The 14,534-nt window shown below is 42.2% G+C and overlaps 2 protein-coding genes across 5 annotated transcripts; both read left to right on the top strand.

The window, feature by feature from the left end:
- Positions 1–1,030: 1,030 nt before the first annotated feature.
- pou3f3a (POU class 3 homeobox 3a) lies at positions 1,031–3,645 on the top strand. Its single transcript, XM_051070802.1, has one exon. It carries the CDS (start codon positions 1,528–1,530, stop codon positions 2,797–2,799), a length of 1,272 nt encoding a protein of 423 aa, XP_050926759.1. The 5' UTR covers positions 1,031–1,527; the 3' UTR covers positions 2,800–3,645.
- Positions 3,646–7,651: 4,006 nt separating this feature from the next.
- On the top strand, positions 7,652–11,971 carry gpr45 (G protein-coupled receptor 45). 4 transcript variants are annotated; one of them, XM_018702271.2, is made up of 3 exons: positions 7,652–7,836; positions 9,497–9,544; positions 10,052–11,971. In XM_018702271.2, the coding sequence occupies exon 3, from the start codon at positions 10,161–10,163 to the stop codon at positions 11,310–11,312; it is 1,152 nt and encodes a 383-aa protein (XP_018557787.1). In that variant the 5' UTR covers positions 7,652–7,836; positions 9,497–9,544; positions 10,052–10,160; the 3' UTR covers positions 11,313–11,971. The 4 variants fall into 4 exon arrangements, with proteins under 4 accessions (XP_018557787.1, XP_018557786.1, XP_018557785.1 ...); XM_018702270.2 differs by having other exon boundaries at positions 9,421–9,544; XM_018702269.2 differs by having other exon boundaries at positions 9,332–9,544.
- The last annotated feature ends 2,563 nt before the right edge of the window (positions 11,972–14,534 follow it).

Genomic DNA, 14,534 nt, shown 5'->3' with positions numbered 1-14,534 from the left:
TAAATCTAAATGTAATTCAGAACATAATAACTGAACATAATGGTGGGTGTGTTAGTGGTTAACTGTTGGGACAAAAGGCTCAGTTTATGTTGCAGGTGGGGCAAATTCATATTTGTGTCTATTTATCTTTTACCTTTTGGATAAGATCCAAGACAAATCCGCTGAAAAACATAAATTAGCACATTTACTTGGCTGCACCTGGCTCTCTCCTCCTGTCACAGAACTCCATGCGTCTCAATTGATGCTTTAGACCCGTGAAAACCGAGGCAAAGCAGAGGTAGAAAATTCCCCACGACATGCGTATTTAGCAGGCCATCCATAAACTGACCCAGCGTAGAAACATCCCACCAGAGCTGGTTTGTGTTTATGAGGATGGAGGGGGGGGGAATCGGACTGCAGGCTGGTTTTTGTGCACCTTCAGCTCTCAACAGAGCGGCGCGTCACGCCACCGTGGCCTTTTCCTTTACCATATGAAAAGGAGAGAACATTAAGATGCAAGAGGCGTACAAACCCCCCTGTTTACCCAAAAGCTGACTTGAGTATCCTTGACACAGGCCGCGCTGCATTGCGTTTTTATAAAAGTGATAATTCACAACTGTGCGGCATTTACTTTTTTTTTAATAACGTCAGAATTGGTTAAAGAAGTGCAATAATAATAATTAACCTAATTATGATAATATTACATTCTTTATTTTTATGTTTTAGAGGACGTCCTGTTTTGCTGCAGGTTTTCTTGCTCCTTTTCTTCAGATAATTTATTCTTAGGCCACTTTGTTCGTCCTTAAAGACACAACGAGACTGCTCAGCGTCTGTCTTTTTTCCCTGTTGTAATATTTTGTAGCATACTGTTGCTTATTCCTTCCGCAAGAACTTTGTGCACCCCAGGCTCGACCGTGAGACGCACCAACTCCTCTCTGGCTGCGCGTCCAATCAGCGGGAGCTTTGCAGAGTCTTCCAGTTGTAATTGGATGGAGACGGAAGAGGAATACGCAGCCTTGGCACAACGTAAACACATGCTCGTCTCCCTCGCTCCGCAGAGGACGCGCCGGATAGATGCAGATGGGAGAGAGCGAAACAACCGAGAGGACCGCGGATGCTTTTCAAGTTTTTTTTTCTCTTTATCATTTAATCGCAGTGAAAAGCGCTGATATCAGAGAGTCGAGTGAAAAGTGAGCGGTCCAGCTGCTCCTCGGTCTGGCACGGATAGAAGAATCTCTTCTCACACATCGTCAGGTCTGTGGATTACGCACGGCGGAGCTCGCGGGACAGAGAAAAGTTTTTGACAACTATCGTTTTGTCGCACAGGAATGCGTAACAAAGTGCGTTTTGCCACACAGGTCTGAGCACGCACAAGCTGCTATATAACTAAAATTGTCACCGAAGTCTCCATGGAGTGATTTGACACTTTTTTTTTAACCACTCGCGCAAAAATTTCGCTCATGCTGACATAGACTGAATTTATTTATGGATTAGAATAAAGTGGTACTTTAACCAAACATCAGAAGAGAGAAATACATATCAAGATATATGCTTTGGGGGATGGCAACAGCCACCTCAAGTCCATACCTAGCCAGCAGCAGGATTTTATCCGCCCCGGTCCTTCACTCTGATCGGAGGGGTGGTGGCATGCAGCCGGGCAGCACCGCTGTGACCACGGTTTCTAGTGGATACAGAGGGGACCCTTCAGTTAAGATGGTGCAGAGTGACTTCATGCAGGGAGCCATGGTGGCGAGCAACGGGGGCCACATGCTAAGCCATGCTCACCAGTGGGTGACATCGTTGCCTCACGCAGCAGCCGCGGCAGCCGCAGCCGCGGTGGCTGCGGTCGAGGCCGGCTCTCCGTGGCCCCCCAGCTCCCAGCAGCAAGACGCGAAGAGAAACGCCGGCAGGGAGGAGCTCCACTCAGGCTCCGCTCTGCACCACAGGTCCCCACATCTGGGACCCCATCAGACGCACCCGGGAAGTTGGGGAGGCACGTCCGCTGCGCACATCAGCATCACAGAGGGGCAGCAGCAGCAGCAGTCCCTCATTTACTCTCAGCCAGGCGGGTTTACAGTCAACGGGATGCTCAGCTCACACGCCGGGCAGAGCCTCATGCACCCGGGGCTGGTGCGCGGGGAGTCCCCGGAGCTGGACCACGGCAGCCAGCATCATCACCCTCAACACCACCACCACAATCACCACACGCACCTCCACCAGCATCACGCTGTGAGCCACGAGTCGCACTCAGACGAGGACACCCCGACGTCCGACGACTTGGAGCATTTCGCCAAGCAGTTCAAACAGCGGCGAATCAAACTCGGTTTCACACAGGCAGATGTGGGCTTAGCTCTGGGCACCCTGTACGGCAACGTGTTCTCACAGACCACCATCTGCAGGTTCGAAGCGCTTCAGCTGAGCTTCAAGAACATGTGCAAGCTGAAACCTCTGCTCAACAAATGGCTGGAGGAAGCCGATTCCACCACCGGGAGCCCGACCAGCATCGATAAGATCGCCACCCAGGGCAGGAAGAGGAAAAAGCGCACGTCCATCGAGGTGAGCGTAAAAGGCGCGTTGGAGAGCCACTTCCTCAAGTGTCCCAAACCTTCCGCGCAGGAGATCAACTCTCTGGCGGACACTCTGCAGCTGGAGAAGGAGGTGGTCAGGGTTTGGTTCTGCAACCGCAGGCAGAAGGAGAAGCGCATGACGCCACCTGGACTCCCGCGTACCCCGGAGGACGCTTACTCACAGGTGGGCAGCATCGGTCCTGACACACCGTCTCCCTCCATAGACTGCAAGAGGATGTACAGCGACACGTGAAAATAACTTAACCAAATTGACGGATAAGAAATCTGAACAGGGTTAAGTGTTTGAATAGATTTTTAGAGAAACATTTCCCCGAACGACTGAATATTTGGTTAACTTTTCTTACAGTACATGTGTCTTTTGATCCACAATAATGTTATCCAGTGTGTGTTCATTTCAGAGCAGGACAGATGTCTACGTTTATGAATCGTCGGGTATTTTTCTGCACTATATGAATCAGCCTTTGGGACAGAAAATGAGTCTGAATAGAAAACAATTTTTAAGGCAATTTTTTCACCTGAAGATCACAGGCAACAGAAAAATAAAGATTTTTCAGAGACTTTAAAGCCAAGACGCCCAAACAGAAAAACGCTCTTTACATATCTTTGTGCGGTTAAAAATCAAAGTTCCCTTGTAATGCTGCAGATTTTAATGTCCCCACAGGCTAGACTGGGCTATAATCGACGTTTTTTTTTTTTTTTTTTTTTTTTAATGAAAGTCATTGATTTAATGCGCTTTATTCAGCATTAAGTTGCTTTTTTTAAATAAGCAATAATTTATCTTCTTTTAAAGGTGTTTCTCTCCTTTGTGTTGTCAGTGGCTTTATGTTGTGACACAGTTTAAGATGGTCAAAGAGCAGAAATAATTCCAGTAATGTGTTTTCCTTCATAGGAAACTACTACTACTTCTTTTTTTTTTTTCTTTTTTTTTTTTGAATTAGTAAGCACTCCCTTAAGTTAATGTACAACTAAGTCTGCTGTGTATTCTTGTGTGATGATTTGGACTATTTATTTTTTCCACTGTGTTTATTTCCATGGAACAGACTAATTATTTAATAAATCTGACATAAGGGAAAATTGTGTGAAGATATCTGAGGTTAAAGTCCCACTTTATTCAAATCCACACACGCGTGCACACACACACACACACACACACACACACACACACACCACCACCACCTATCATTTGAGTTCAGCCTTTTATATATTATATGTAGTACATAATATTAAACTCACAGTCTCCTGCTTTTTTGAATGGATATATTCCAGTAAACCAACAAGGCTCTACCTGTCAAAATGGCAAATTTCGACTTTCATGAGAATTAAAGACAGTATACAGAGATTATCAGAGTTATATACAGAATAAAATTAAAGTCTCTTTTAAATACACACATCATTCTCTTTGGGCTTTCTTGTTAATAGCAGCATCTAGAACAGAAATGTCCTGTCAGTGAATCAATTAGTTGACCGACTGAGAATCCCTCAGCAACTACTCGATCAACCACTTAATCTAAAATGCCAAACTTTTGCCTGTTTCTATCTTCTCAGATGCAAAGATTTGATGATTTCCTTTGCCATATATAATAATAACTGAGTGAATGTCTTTTGAGTTTAAGCAATTTGACTTCACCTCCTTGATCTGTGGGAAATCATAAAAGGCATTTTTCTGTCACTTTGTAGACAAAATGAGGAATCGAGAATTATTGGCAGATTTGTCGATAATTAAAATATTTAGTAGTAGGAGCCCCAGCAGCTTTGTAGCTATCCAACACCATTTCCCAGTTTTTATACCTCCTGCTTGTATGAAGCTATGGTGACTTGATTGAAACTGATTGAACACATCGCATCAGTCTGTTCTAGGAATTTGCTTTTACATTTTGTTGTGATATACTCCATATCAGTCCAGCCACATACATCCTGTGGCGGTGCTATGGACTGCAGCTCTGTGGAACGCAGCCAACGGAGGTCGGCTATCCCAGCTGGCAGTTCACCTCGGCAGCGGTTGCCAAGGTGACAGCGAGATGGAGTGACACAAGGCAGCAGATCTTTTGCCACAGATGATGGGTTTGGCAGATAGGCAGCAAGAAGCTTGGGACCCTGGCTCTGAAAAACAGTCTGTGTTTCCTCTCTCCGTCTCTGATCCATGCCCACAAATGCACAATGATGCAAAATAATAAATGCATGCAGAAACATAAACATACATGTGCTGATGTTACAAATAAAAGAAATCTTATTAATAACATCAGAGGGAGTCAGAGAAACAGGAAAAGGATTATAGGAAACTCACATTATAGGAAACTCTGTCACTCTTAATGCGAGTCCTGATTAAATTGTTCTTATGAGTTCATTCATGCAACATGCTTCTAAAAACTTTTAAAAAATCTTATCCCTGTCGAAACACATGTAGACAGTCAGACAAATATGTAAAAAGTGTGCAAGGTGTGCATTTGCCTGTGTGTGTTTCTTAGCTGAACATTGGCAGGACTTAAGGGAGACTTGGGCCTTGTGGTTATAAATAGCAGTCTTCCTGTATGAATGGGCGATTTGAATGGGTCTTTATACGTCAGCCAAGGCAATTATCCTCAGTCAATTTTCAATCTCTGAAGAATGTGTTAATGGTTCTTTGGTAAAATTCAAAAGCAATTAAATTAAACTTAAGTTCTCCAACTCACTTGGGTGAACACAAAGATGCACAGTGAATGTGGGGATATATTTTTCTTAGCTCCAGACAAGTTGAAACAATGCTTTTACCAGACAGTGATGCTATAGTAAAATGTAGAAACATATTGTTTCTTGCTTTGGAGAGATGCTCTGGACTTGTCAGCATCAAGCAACTTGAAGCAGATAAAAAACATACACAGTTTTATTCACATGAAAGCCAATCACAGTCTACATTACTGGACACACAGTGTTAATGTGATGGAAGACTTCTGTTTGCTCAGAGCTTGTACAGTAATAACACAACAGTATCGCACAGGGGTGGACAGGTGGCACCACAGCTCACTGTCAACATCCACCAACGGCTCTTAATGTGATGTATTCCCATCAAGCTGTAAAAGCCAAAGCTCACTGATAAAAACGAAGGCAAAGTCTAAGCCTCCAGGATTGCAGTATGATCCCCTCAACGCTTAGTGATGTAAAGACGAGAGATAAGGATGGAAATGGGGGTGGTGGTGGTGGTGGGGGGGGTTCATCACATGATGCTGGGTGTCCTCTCTGAATATCAATGATCGGATCTGAGGGTATGAGCTGATGATAGCACAGTATCCAAACCTGAGCCCCAAAACACCTCTGTCAGCTCAGCTCATATGAAAGTGCATCTCACATCTGTGCTTGTGATGACACCAAAATGTAGCTTTTTCCTTGTATGTGTATGTGATACTGAAATGAAGAGATAATTGTTTCTTGCGTCACTGACACAAGGACCGTTCGTGGTTCTCTTCCTATAACAACTGCTAATATAATTACCCATAATTGCTCTTAAAGCCTTTTCCAGGAGTACTTTACATGAGGCAATTATTGCTTGATAATCCTTTCCTTAATGATTGCTGTTTGTGTCCCACATTTGAGGCACAGTCTCACACAACAGACACACACCAGCACCTGCTCAACAACATTATTTAGCAACAGCAAAGTTTTTCACCTGTAACTATTTTACTGTGGTTTGCACATTATTGGCCCCCACTGTTTGGTGGTAATTATTTTCACATTGCTGAGACTGGTTAACAACTGAAGTCTAACACTGATTAACACATCATGGCTACCTCAGTGTGAAGCACAAACACATAACTCGCACCTTGAGTCAGACGCAGTGCTAGTGTGCCTCAATAAAAGACCTGAAAGGTGCATTTCAGGTGGATGTAATGTCAAACCTGTTAGTACCCCCCACCCCCCCAAATGTAACACAATTATCTGTACATGGCTCAGTCAATATTGTTATGCCTGTCCTCTGAATATTCTGATTTAGTGGTGAACATTTTCTACTTTGCCTGTGTTTTTTTCTTTTTTTGAGGGAGGAGGGTTGAAAGATGGAGTACTAAAGTCTCTTCATCAGGAGGAAATTAAAGCAAACATCTGTGGAATAATGGTCAGGGAAATGAATTCTCTCACCAGCAAGCTTGTTGTGTGGGTGCCACTGAACGTGACGAGCATGCATGTGCCAGACCGGTGGAGTGGAACTCGTTTGATGGGCATGTTCAACACACGGGCATGATGCCAATTTAGACAAGCATGCCCATGAAAAAGAACCTCAGCACGCATACTAAATGTGTGAACGAATTGTAAGCGTGCGAATATCACGAATACAACAAATTTTGTCTGTAAGTGAAGCACAATTGAATTACTTGCAGAGGAATAGCTCAACTCAGTGTCAGCATGTTTTTCTTGTACTTAATTATCATTATCAAGGATATCTGGTGCTCCAAAAAGAGGCACTGCAACTTTGATTAAGTCTGATTTAAAAAAAACAAAAACAAACCCTCAAGCCTATACCTACAAGTACCCTAACTGTAAAGGCCTAACATACCAACACAAATGCCTCACCAACTAAAGGCCGAGTTAATATAAGATATGATGCTGCCATCTCCTGGGCAAAATAATTAACGCATGTGTTCTGATCCTTTGTCAATTGAAAGAGCGTTTTTAATATATAATATTATTATTGTAAGATTCTTTTTGTGTGTGTGTGTTAATTTTCTTGTTTCGGTCAAAATACAGTAAATATGACAATTTGAACTGTTACTGATGTAAATGATCGGTACTCAAAACCTACGATTCCCTACGATATTGTCTTCTTAATGTGCATCTTCAATAATAAAAGAAAATAGTCGTGTAATCTGCTCTGTGTGTAAACTGTCCATTTTATTGGGGTGTATAGTAAATATAAAATTAGGGGATCGACTCTGAGTAAATTCTACCACATTCTGGTCGATGGTTTATGTTATAGTTGTCATGTATGTGGATCATTATTGTTGTGTCATACAGTTGAAGTACATTTTATAATATTAGGTTATTAGGTTAGGTTGCAGTTATGATTTTTGCGGTGCACATGGATTATCTTTCTTCCCCTTCCTCACTGCTCCTTTAAATCAGTGACCACTTGCTCCTCTGGCGTCAGCATCGCGCGGCACGATGGCGATCGATACGGCAGTGAAACGTTCAAAGTGAGGTATTTTAGGAAAACCTCGGCAATGAGGAGGAAGAGGAGCGCTGTCACCGGGCTGATCGACTCGCCGGCGGACGAGCACAAGACCTGGTCCCAAACGCAATCGAGGTAGGCCTTTATTTACACCCAAAGGTATATTGATGTATTGCTATAATCCCCTACTCGATGCTTTGAGAAGAATCGGGCATTTTAATGTTTCTGAAATTTTTTACATCGACCTGTTTTCCACTCAGTAGTGATGGAGACAGGTTGAGAGAGAGTCGTGAGACACAGGTGTAGGAGAGACACAGGCTCATGTGTGAATGTGAGAACACACTGTACAGACTCAGTGATGAAGCTGTGTAAAAACTCTTTAACTGTCAATACATGGAAGCCATGAATTATCAGTACAGGAAAACATGGGTAATGGTATCGCACAGACTACACAATGAACAGTAACAGCCTGCGTCGAGGAGGTGATACCAACAAAATCCTCTTAAAATGAATTACACTTGTATCTGATACTACATTAAATCTAGCAGGAAAATGAGGAAATCGGGAGGAGGCCTGTTTAAATTTATCTTCTGCATAAGGTGTTTTGATGTAGATTTTCTCAGGCTGTGATATCGCTCTGTTACTGTGTACACAAGTCTCTCATCACCTGATCAGTCAGCCCATGAGCTGAGCAGCAGCTGAGTAAAACCACCTGTTTTGGTTGAAATAAGAGGCTAAGGAGCCCCTGCAGTGCAAATCACACCATTAGCATTTCGAATTAATTTGCACCTGGTCATTAATGTCGAAAGGAAAGTGTATTGACACTCAAAATAAAGCATTTTATGCTTTCATTTCATTGTTTTATTTTCATGTAGGCTGCATGCAGGCTTAGTTTTGGACTGCAGGGTTTTTACTCCACCTACATTTGACTAGTTTTACTGATGATGTGGTAAGATGATGACTTGATACAAGAAACAAGCCTCTGGTGTTTCTCACCCTTATGTCTGACAGTGAATCATCCTTGCTTTAAGTTTCATAAAAATATTTTTCAGTGGTAGTCTGACTGTTTAATTCCCATGTCATGAGTCCTAAGTGTTAAAGTGACCCAGAAAAATATTTTGTCATAGATGCTTGTGCAGGGGATGAGAGTACAGGCTGCTTGTTGCCATGGAAGTGGTGACCTTGGCAACAACCAGCAACGCTATTTAGTGGCCTGTTTAGAATTTTGTGCAAGAATGTAGCTAAAATCACTAAAGAGACTATTTCCTTTTACATGTTTGGATGAATCTGTTTTACTTTATATATACATGTATGGCATTAGATATGTGTGACAGTAACTATGACTCTGACCCCTAAACACTACACAGCACAGTCACTGAATCAATAGCTATTACTTTTTCAAGACATTTTGACATGTTAGAGCAGAAAAACCACAGGTGTAAATAATTATAATATTATCATGACTTACTGAGGTATTTGAATAGAATGGAGCCATCATTAATTCCTGTGCTTTTCTCTCTATGAAAAGTCAGAATGTCTGCAGTTTAAAAATACCTGCTTCATCTAGTTGGTACAACTACAAGTTCACAAGGCATTAAACATGGTCTTAATTGGTCTCCTTGTCTCCCAGCTCCTGAGTACAAATCTAACTGGGAGGACTGTATCTGAGACCTGAGTAACCTCAACATGTTGTTAAGGTTTGCACTGTCCCACCACTAGGAGCATGAGGTGGAAACCATAGCAACGGACGTGTCCCTGTGTGTGTGTCCTGAAGATGCCTCTCTGTTTTATCAAGGTTGCATCAGAGTCTGAAGTAAAGGGAAGACAGGCGACTATAACATAGGTGTGTACTCTGCTGTGCTTGTGTAGTGTAATTGTGTGTATTTCTATTCATGTGTGAAACATTGCAGCCCAGCTGTTAATCATTGACTTCATTCAGGCCAGTGACTACACATCTCTGTCCTTTCTGACTGTATCTCACAGTGTGGTGTGTCTGTTGGTTGGTTGTGTGTTATAAAACTCCCTCAGCATCACTGGGATGTCATTCTTCCTCTCACTGTTTCATTTTTTTAAGTGTCAGTGAGTAATAGATCACTGAGCAGCTGAACTCCTCTGACTATCTAATGAGGCAGTCAGTTTTTTCTATGGTTATGCCATGTTTACTGCAGCTTTTTAAGAGACTGACAGCACATTAATATAATACACTGTTAATTCATGTCAACATCCATCAAACACCTTATTGTCAGTTTTTAATTCATTTTTTATTTCCAAAAAGTTACAGGTGCTTATGCTGTTTCACTAAGTATTGTTGAAAATGCCTTATGTGGATATTCTGTTGTCTCTGTCTCAGATATCACCATGGAAAACCAACTGCTCAACAACACCTTAATGTGTACACCACAGCAATAATCAACCATGTCCAGTTGCGTTTGGGTTGATATCCCCTGATAATTGCTGTTATGGCTTTTTGTAATGAAAGCCTGCTGGAGGAGTGTGACTTCATGGAGCCGGACAATGTTGAAGAAACAACAGAAAGCCTGCCATCAGAAACTGGGACTCCTCTCGTATCAGTCACTCTGCGTGTGACCCTGGCAGCCATAATGATCTTCATGATTACTATTGGTTTCCTCGGCAATGCGATCGTGTGTCTGATTGTTTACCAAAAACCTGCCATGCGCTCTGCCATCAACCTCCTCCTCGCTACGCTGGCCTTCTCGGACATCATGCTGTCTCTGCTCTGCATGCCCTTCACTGCAGTCACTGTGGCCACTGCCGACTGGAGCTTTGGGAGCGGCTTCTGCCGAGCCTCCATCATGCTGTATTGGCTGTTCGTCTTGGAGGGGGTGTCCATCCTCCTCATAATCAGTGTGGACCGATTCCTCATCATTGTGCAGCGGCAGGACAAGCTGACCCCACACAGAGCTAAACTGCTGATCGCAGGTTCATGGGTGTTGAGCCTGTGTGTGTCCCTGCCGTCTGTGGTCGGGTGGAGGACAGGTGCTGCAGGCATTGGGGGTGCCTGGGCACCGCAGTGTGTGCTGGGATATAGCGAGTCTCTGGCAGACCGTGGGTACACAGTGCTTTTGGCAGTTGCAGTATTCTTTGTACCATTTGCTGTAATGCTGTACTCTTACTTGTGCATCCTCAACACGGTGCGCCGCAACACCCTGCGCATCCACAACCACACCAGTGAGCATTCCTGTCTGCCAGCTCTCAACCAAGTCAGCAAAATGAGACTTCAGCGGCCCCCTCAGGTCAAAGTGGACATGAGCTTCAAGACCAGAGCCTTCACCACCATCCTCATCCTCTTTGTCGGCTTCTCAGTGTGCTGGTTGCCGCACACTGTGGTCAGCCTGCTGGCCGTGTTCAGCCGGCAGTTCTACTACAGCTCGGTCTTCTACCCGATAAGCATTGGCGCGCTGTGGCTCAGCTATCTGAAGACAGTCTTCAACCCTGTCATTTACTGCTGGAGGATCAGAAAGTTCAGGGAGGCCTGTCAGGAGTTCATTCCCAAAAGCTGCAGACTGTGTCCCAAAGTGCCAGGCAGGAGCCGCAGGAGAGTGAGGCCCAGTAACATCTATGTGTGCAGTGAGACTCAGTCAGCTGTGTGAACCAAGCAGGACCAATTTGGTAGGTGCACAACCCAGCAGCTTTTGACCTCGCAATCAATTGTCATCATCTGTAACTTCAGTCAGCAATGAGAGGCAACTAAAGTTCACCTTAATAGAATATGCTGGCTGTTGACCAAATAATCTCACCACATGAACTTTCAGTCTCAACTTTAAGGCAGTGTGGATGACAAGTTGTTAAAATGCTCAGAGAAATGTTAATTTGAACATCTACAGTTCCATGGCAACACCATCTGCTGAGGAAGGTCATGTGATATAGTGGAAAGCTCCAGAGTTGTTACTGAATGGACCTTGTGGTGAGGTGCTTTTGTGTGAAAGATGAATAATGAACAGTCTCAAGATATACTGGGTGATTTACCCTCGTGGCCGTAATGGCTTCTGAAACTTACTGCCTTTCAAACTGCTTCATATACTCCAGTGTCCATTTATGTCTCTGTTTCATATTTTGACCCTTGAGTGTTTCATCTGTGTTACTCTGTTGCCTCAGACTGTAAACTCGATGTTCAGTCTTTGAGTAGTAGTGGTGATTATTATTCCGTTGTTAGTGATGTGTTGAGATTCACACACACACAAAAAAACATACGTGGTATTAATGATGAGTGATGTTCTCAGAGGAAAGTCTGAGAGCTTTTTTTTTTTTTTTTTGAAAAAAAAAACAAACAATTTTAATGAAATTTGTGTAGAAACAAAACCTTTTGTCAGTTGAAAACTGTCACTTTGGACCAATTTTTGTGTCATCAAAGAAGAATCTCAGTTATTCTGTGAATGTTTACTTGAAACCGTGTAAATAAATATAGTTTTGACACAAAGCTACGCTGATAGACTGGAGTGCTTGAATGAAAAACATCTTTTAGCCGGCGGTGAGCTGCTTTTACAATGTACATAAAAGCAGTTCACTGCCAGCTAGTGAGCTGCATTAATAAATGGTAAATGTCTGTATTTATATTATACACACACTCACATACCAATGCAAGTTGCTGGTCTGACGAATAAGAGCTGTTGATAACTGACACTGACAGGAGGAGCAGGGGGTCATTCCATCAGCCCTGTGATTTGTGTATTAGCCGCTCTACCTCCTGAGTCACAGCTGCACCACGTATGGTTTATCTGCACACACAAAGCAATCCCAATAGAAGAGTGGGGCCTGCACAAAAACTCTAATTAGCTGAAGTAGTAGTTTTAGTGTACTGTAGTATTTTGATGTGTTTTAAATTTGACATTGATCAATTGTTACTGCATTCATTTTGAGATCTTTTCATAGATGCGATTAAGGCTGTCTTCCATTACACTGTCAGATTGCAGCCAAATAGAGGTGCTGTACAGCACAAAAAAGAAAGATGGTGCTCTTATTTCATTACAAATTACAGTAGCTCCATTTGTCACTGATTTCTCAGCCTAATTAGCAGACCAGATTGCCATTTTGTTTCACTGAATTCAGGCATTCATTGCCAAACAAATCAGAGATGTTGATGTGTTCGGAAGATCTGAAACCAGGTTACTAAACTCACTTAATATTTAAACACTTTAACATTTTTTATGGTTTCAACCTTAACTTAGCTAACACAGGGATCGTAGACGTTTTGCAGACATTATGATTTTTACCTAGACAAGAACTTAATTAGCAAAAATCTGTTAAGATATTCTCAGTATGTGAGATTTATGTCACAGAGGTGCAAATCTTCAGCAAACCATCTGCAAACCATTTTCACAATACTTATATAGAAAATCAAAAATCCCTTTCCAATACTTTTGGGAAGGAAGCTAAATTAAGGCACAGATAATGACACATGAATTTGTGCTCTGTACATTTACACATGTCAGCAACGTGACAACCAACCCATGGGTTCTCTACCTTAATTTAGATCTCATGTTTGCTGTTACATCACATTACTGTCCTAACTTAATCACTTGACTTAGAGCTGCATCTAACATGTCATCTGATTTAAAAGAAACCAGGAGAGGGAACTTTTTTCTGATCTGAGGCTGTGAGGACACCTTCTCTCACGCTGCAAAACGTTTCCTCAATAGACTTCATCATTACAACCTCAGGGCCATGGTTCTTTTTTTTAAGCTTTCATATGAGTCTGTAAACTTACCTAATGTAAAATTTCACAGCTGAGTTAGACTGTTTTGCAGCTGTGAAACACATTATTTCAGTTCTGTAAAAGCAAATTAGGCCTAGTGTTAAAATAAACTGTTGAAGAAATTATATGTTCCCGGTTACTTTTTGTGGAGAAAAGTAACCAGTGGTAACCAAGTCTTCAAATGGAGAAGTGGGGCCATGTGATGTCTACGTTGTCTGTAAACCTGGGCCAGTTTAATACACTTCAGTTCAGTGTTCTGTTCTCCTGGTTGTACTGAAAGTCTTAAGTCCTCTAGTCTGAAAAAAGCCATATTCTACTCTGGTCTTAGTTGTAGTTCTGATTGAAACCTGAAACCTGAATGACCTCTGCACCTCTAAGTGTTGTGATGGGTAGTATGTATATCTATCTAACTCTAATGTCCACCAGTTGGACATGGTTAAATCAATACTGAGAAGAGGGTCCTCCTGTTGTCAATCACTAACACAACGCGATTAAGACATGGAGACATGTGACTGATTGAGGTAAGCCTCTAAAACCTAAAGGGCCTCTTATTCCTTATAGCTACTGTAAAAGCATTCTGTAAAGTAGGCTCTTTTGAAGTACTGAAGCATGACTCCAATTGATAAAATAAGATAATCCTTTATTAGTCCCACAACAGGGAAATTTACAAGTGAGACAGAGCCATCGCAAAAAGTCTTTTGTGTTTAACAACCAGAAAAGATCAACCTGATGTAATGTTGCGAGACAATTCTGCCTGGGTCTTATTTTTATGGTTGTGGCCATGAGTTTTATCTGTGAAAAAAATAAGCAAATCTCTTCAGTTCAATTCAATGATTTGAACTGTGTCTAAATACATATGTATATATTTGTCTTTTAATGGTGTCCATATTTTTGCTTCATGTTTATATTTTACATTAAATATGCACATTTGTGAGATAGAACAAATTCTTTTGAGAAGCAAGTTATTTGATGGACTGCATCAAGCTGCATGTATCTTAAACATAAGGTGCAGTAATTCATTTAACTGTGTTAAATCAGCCAATACTGAGTAAACACTGATTAAAAAGTATATAAAAAGTTCATACACACTAAAGCTACCCCTTCCCACTACCCTTCTCCT

This window comes from Lates calcarifer, linkage group LG1 (genome assembly GCF_001640805.2).
Source record: "Lates calcarifer isolate ASB-BC8 linkage group LG1, TLL_Latcal_v3, whole genome shotgun sequence".
Taxonomy (NCBI): Eukaryota; Metazoa; Chordata; class Actinopteri; family Centropomidae; genus Lates; species Lates calcarifer.
This window is presented reverse-complemented; position numbering and strand designations above follow the sequence as displayed.

What these genes read in the sequence shown, in the direction of transcription:
- pou3f3a (XM_051070802.1), top strand. Translation starts at nt 1,528, where the DNA reads ATGCTTTGGGGGATGGCAACAGCCACCTCAAGTCCATACCTAGCCAGC.
- gpr45 (XM_018702272.2), top strand. Translation starts at nt 10,161, where the DNA reads ATGGCTTTTTGTAATGAAAGCCTGCTGGAGGAGTGTGACTTCATGGAG.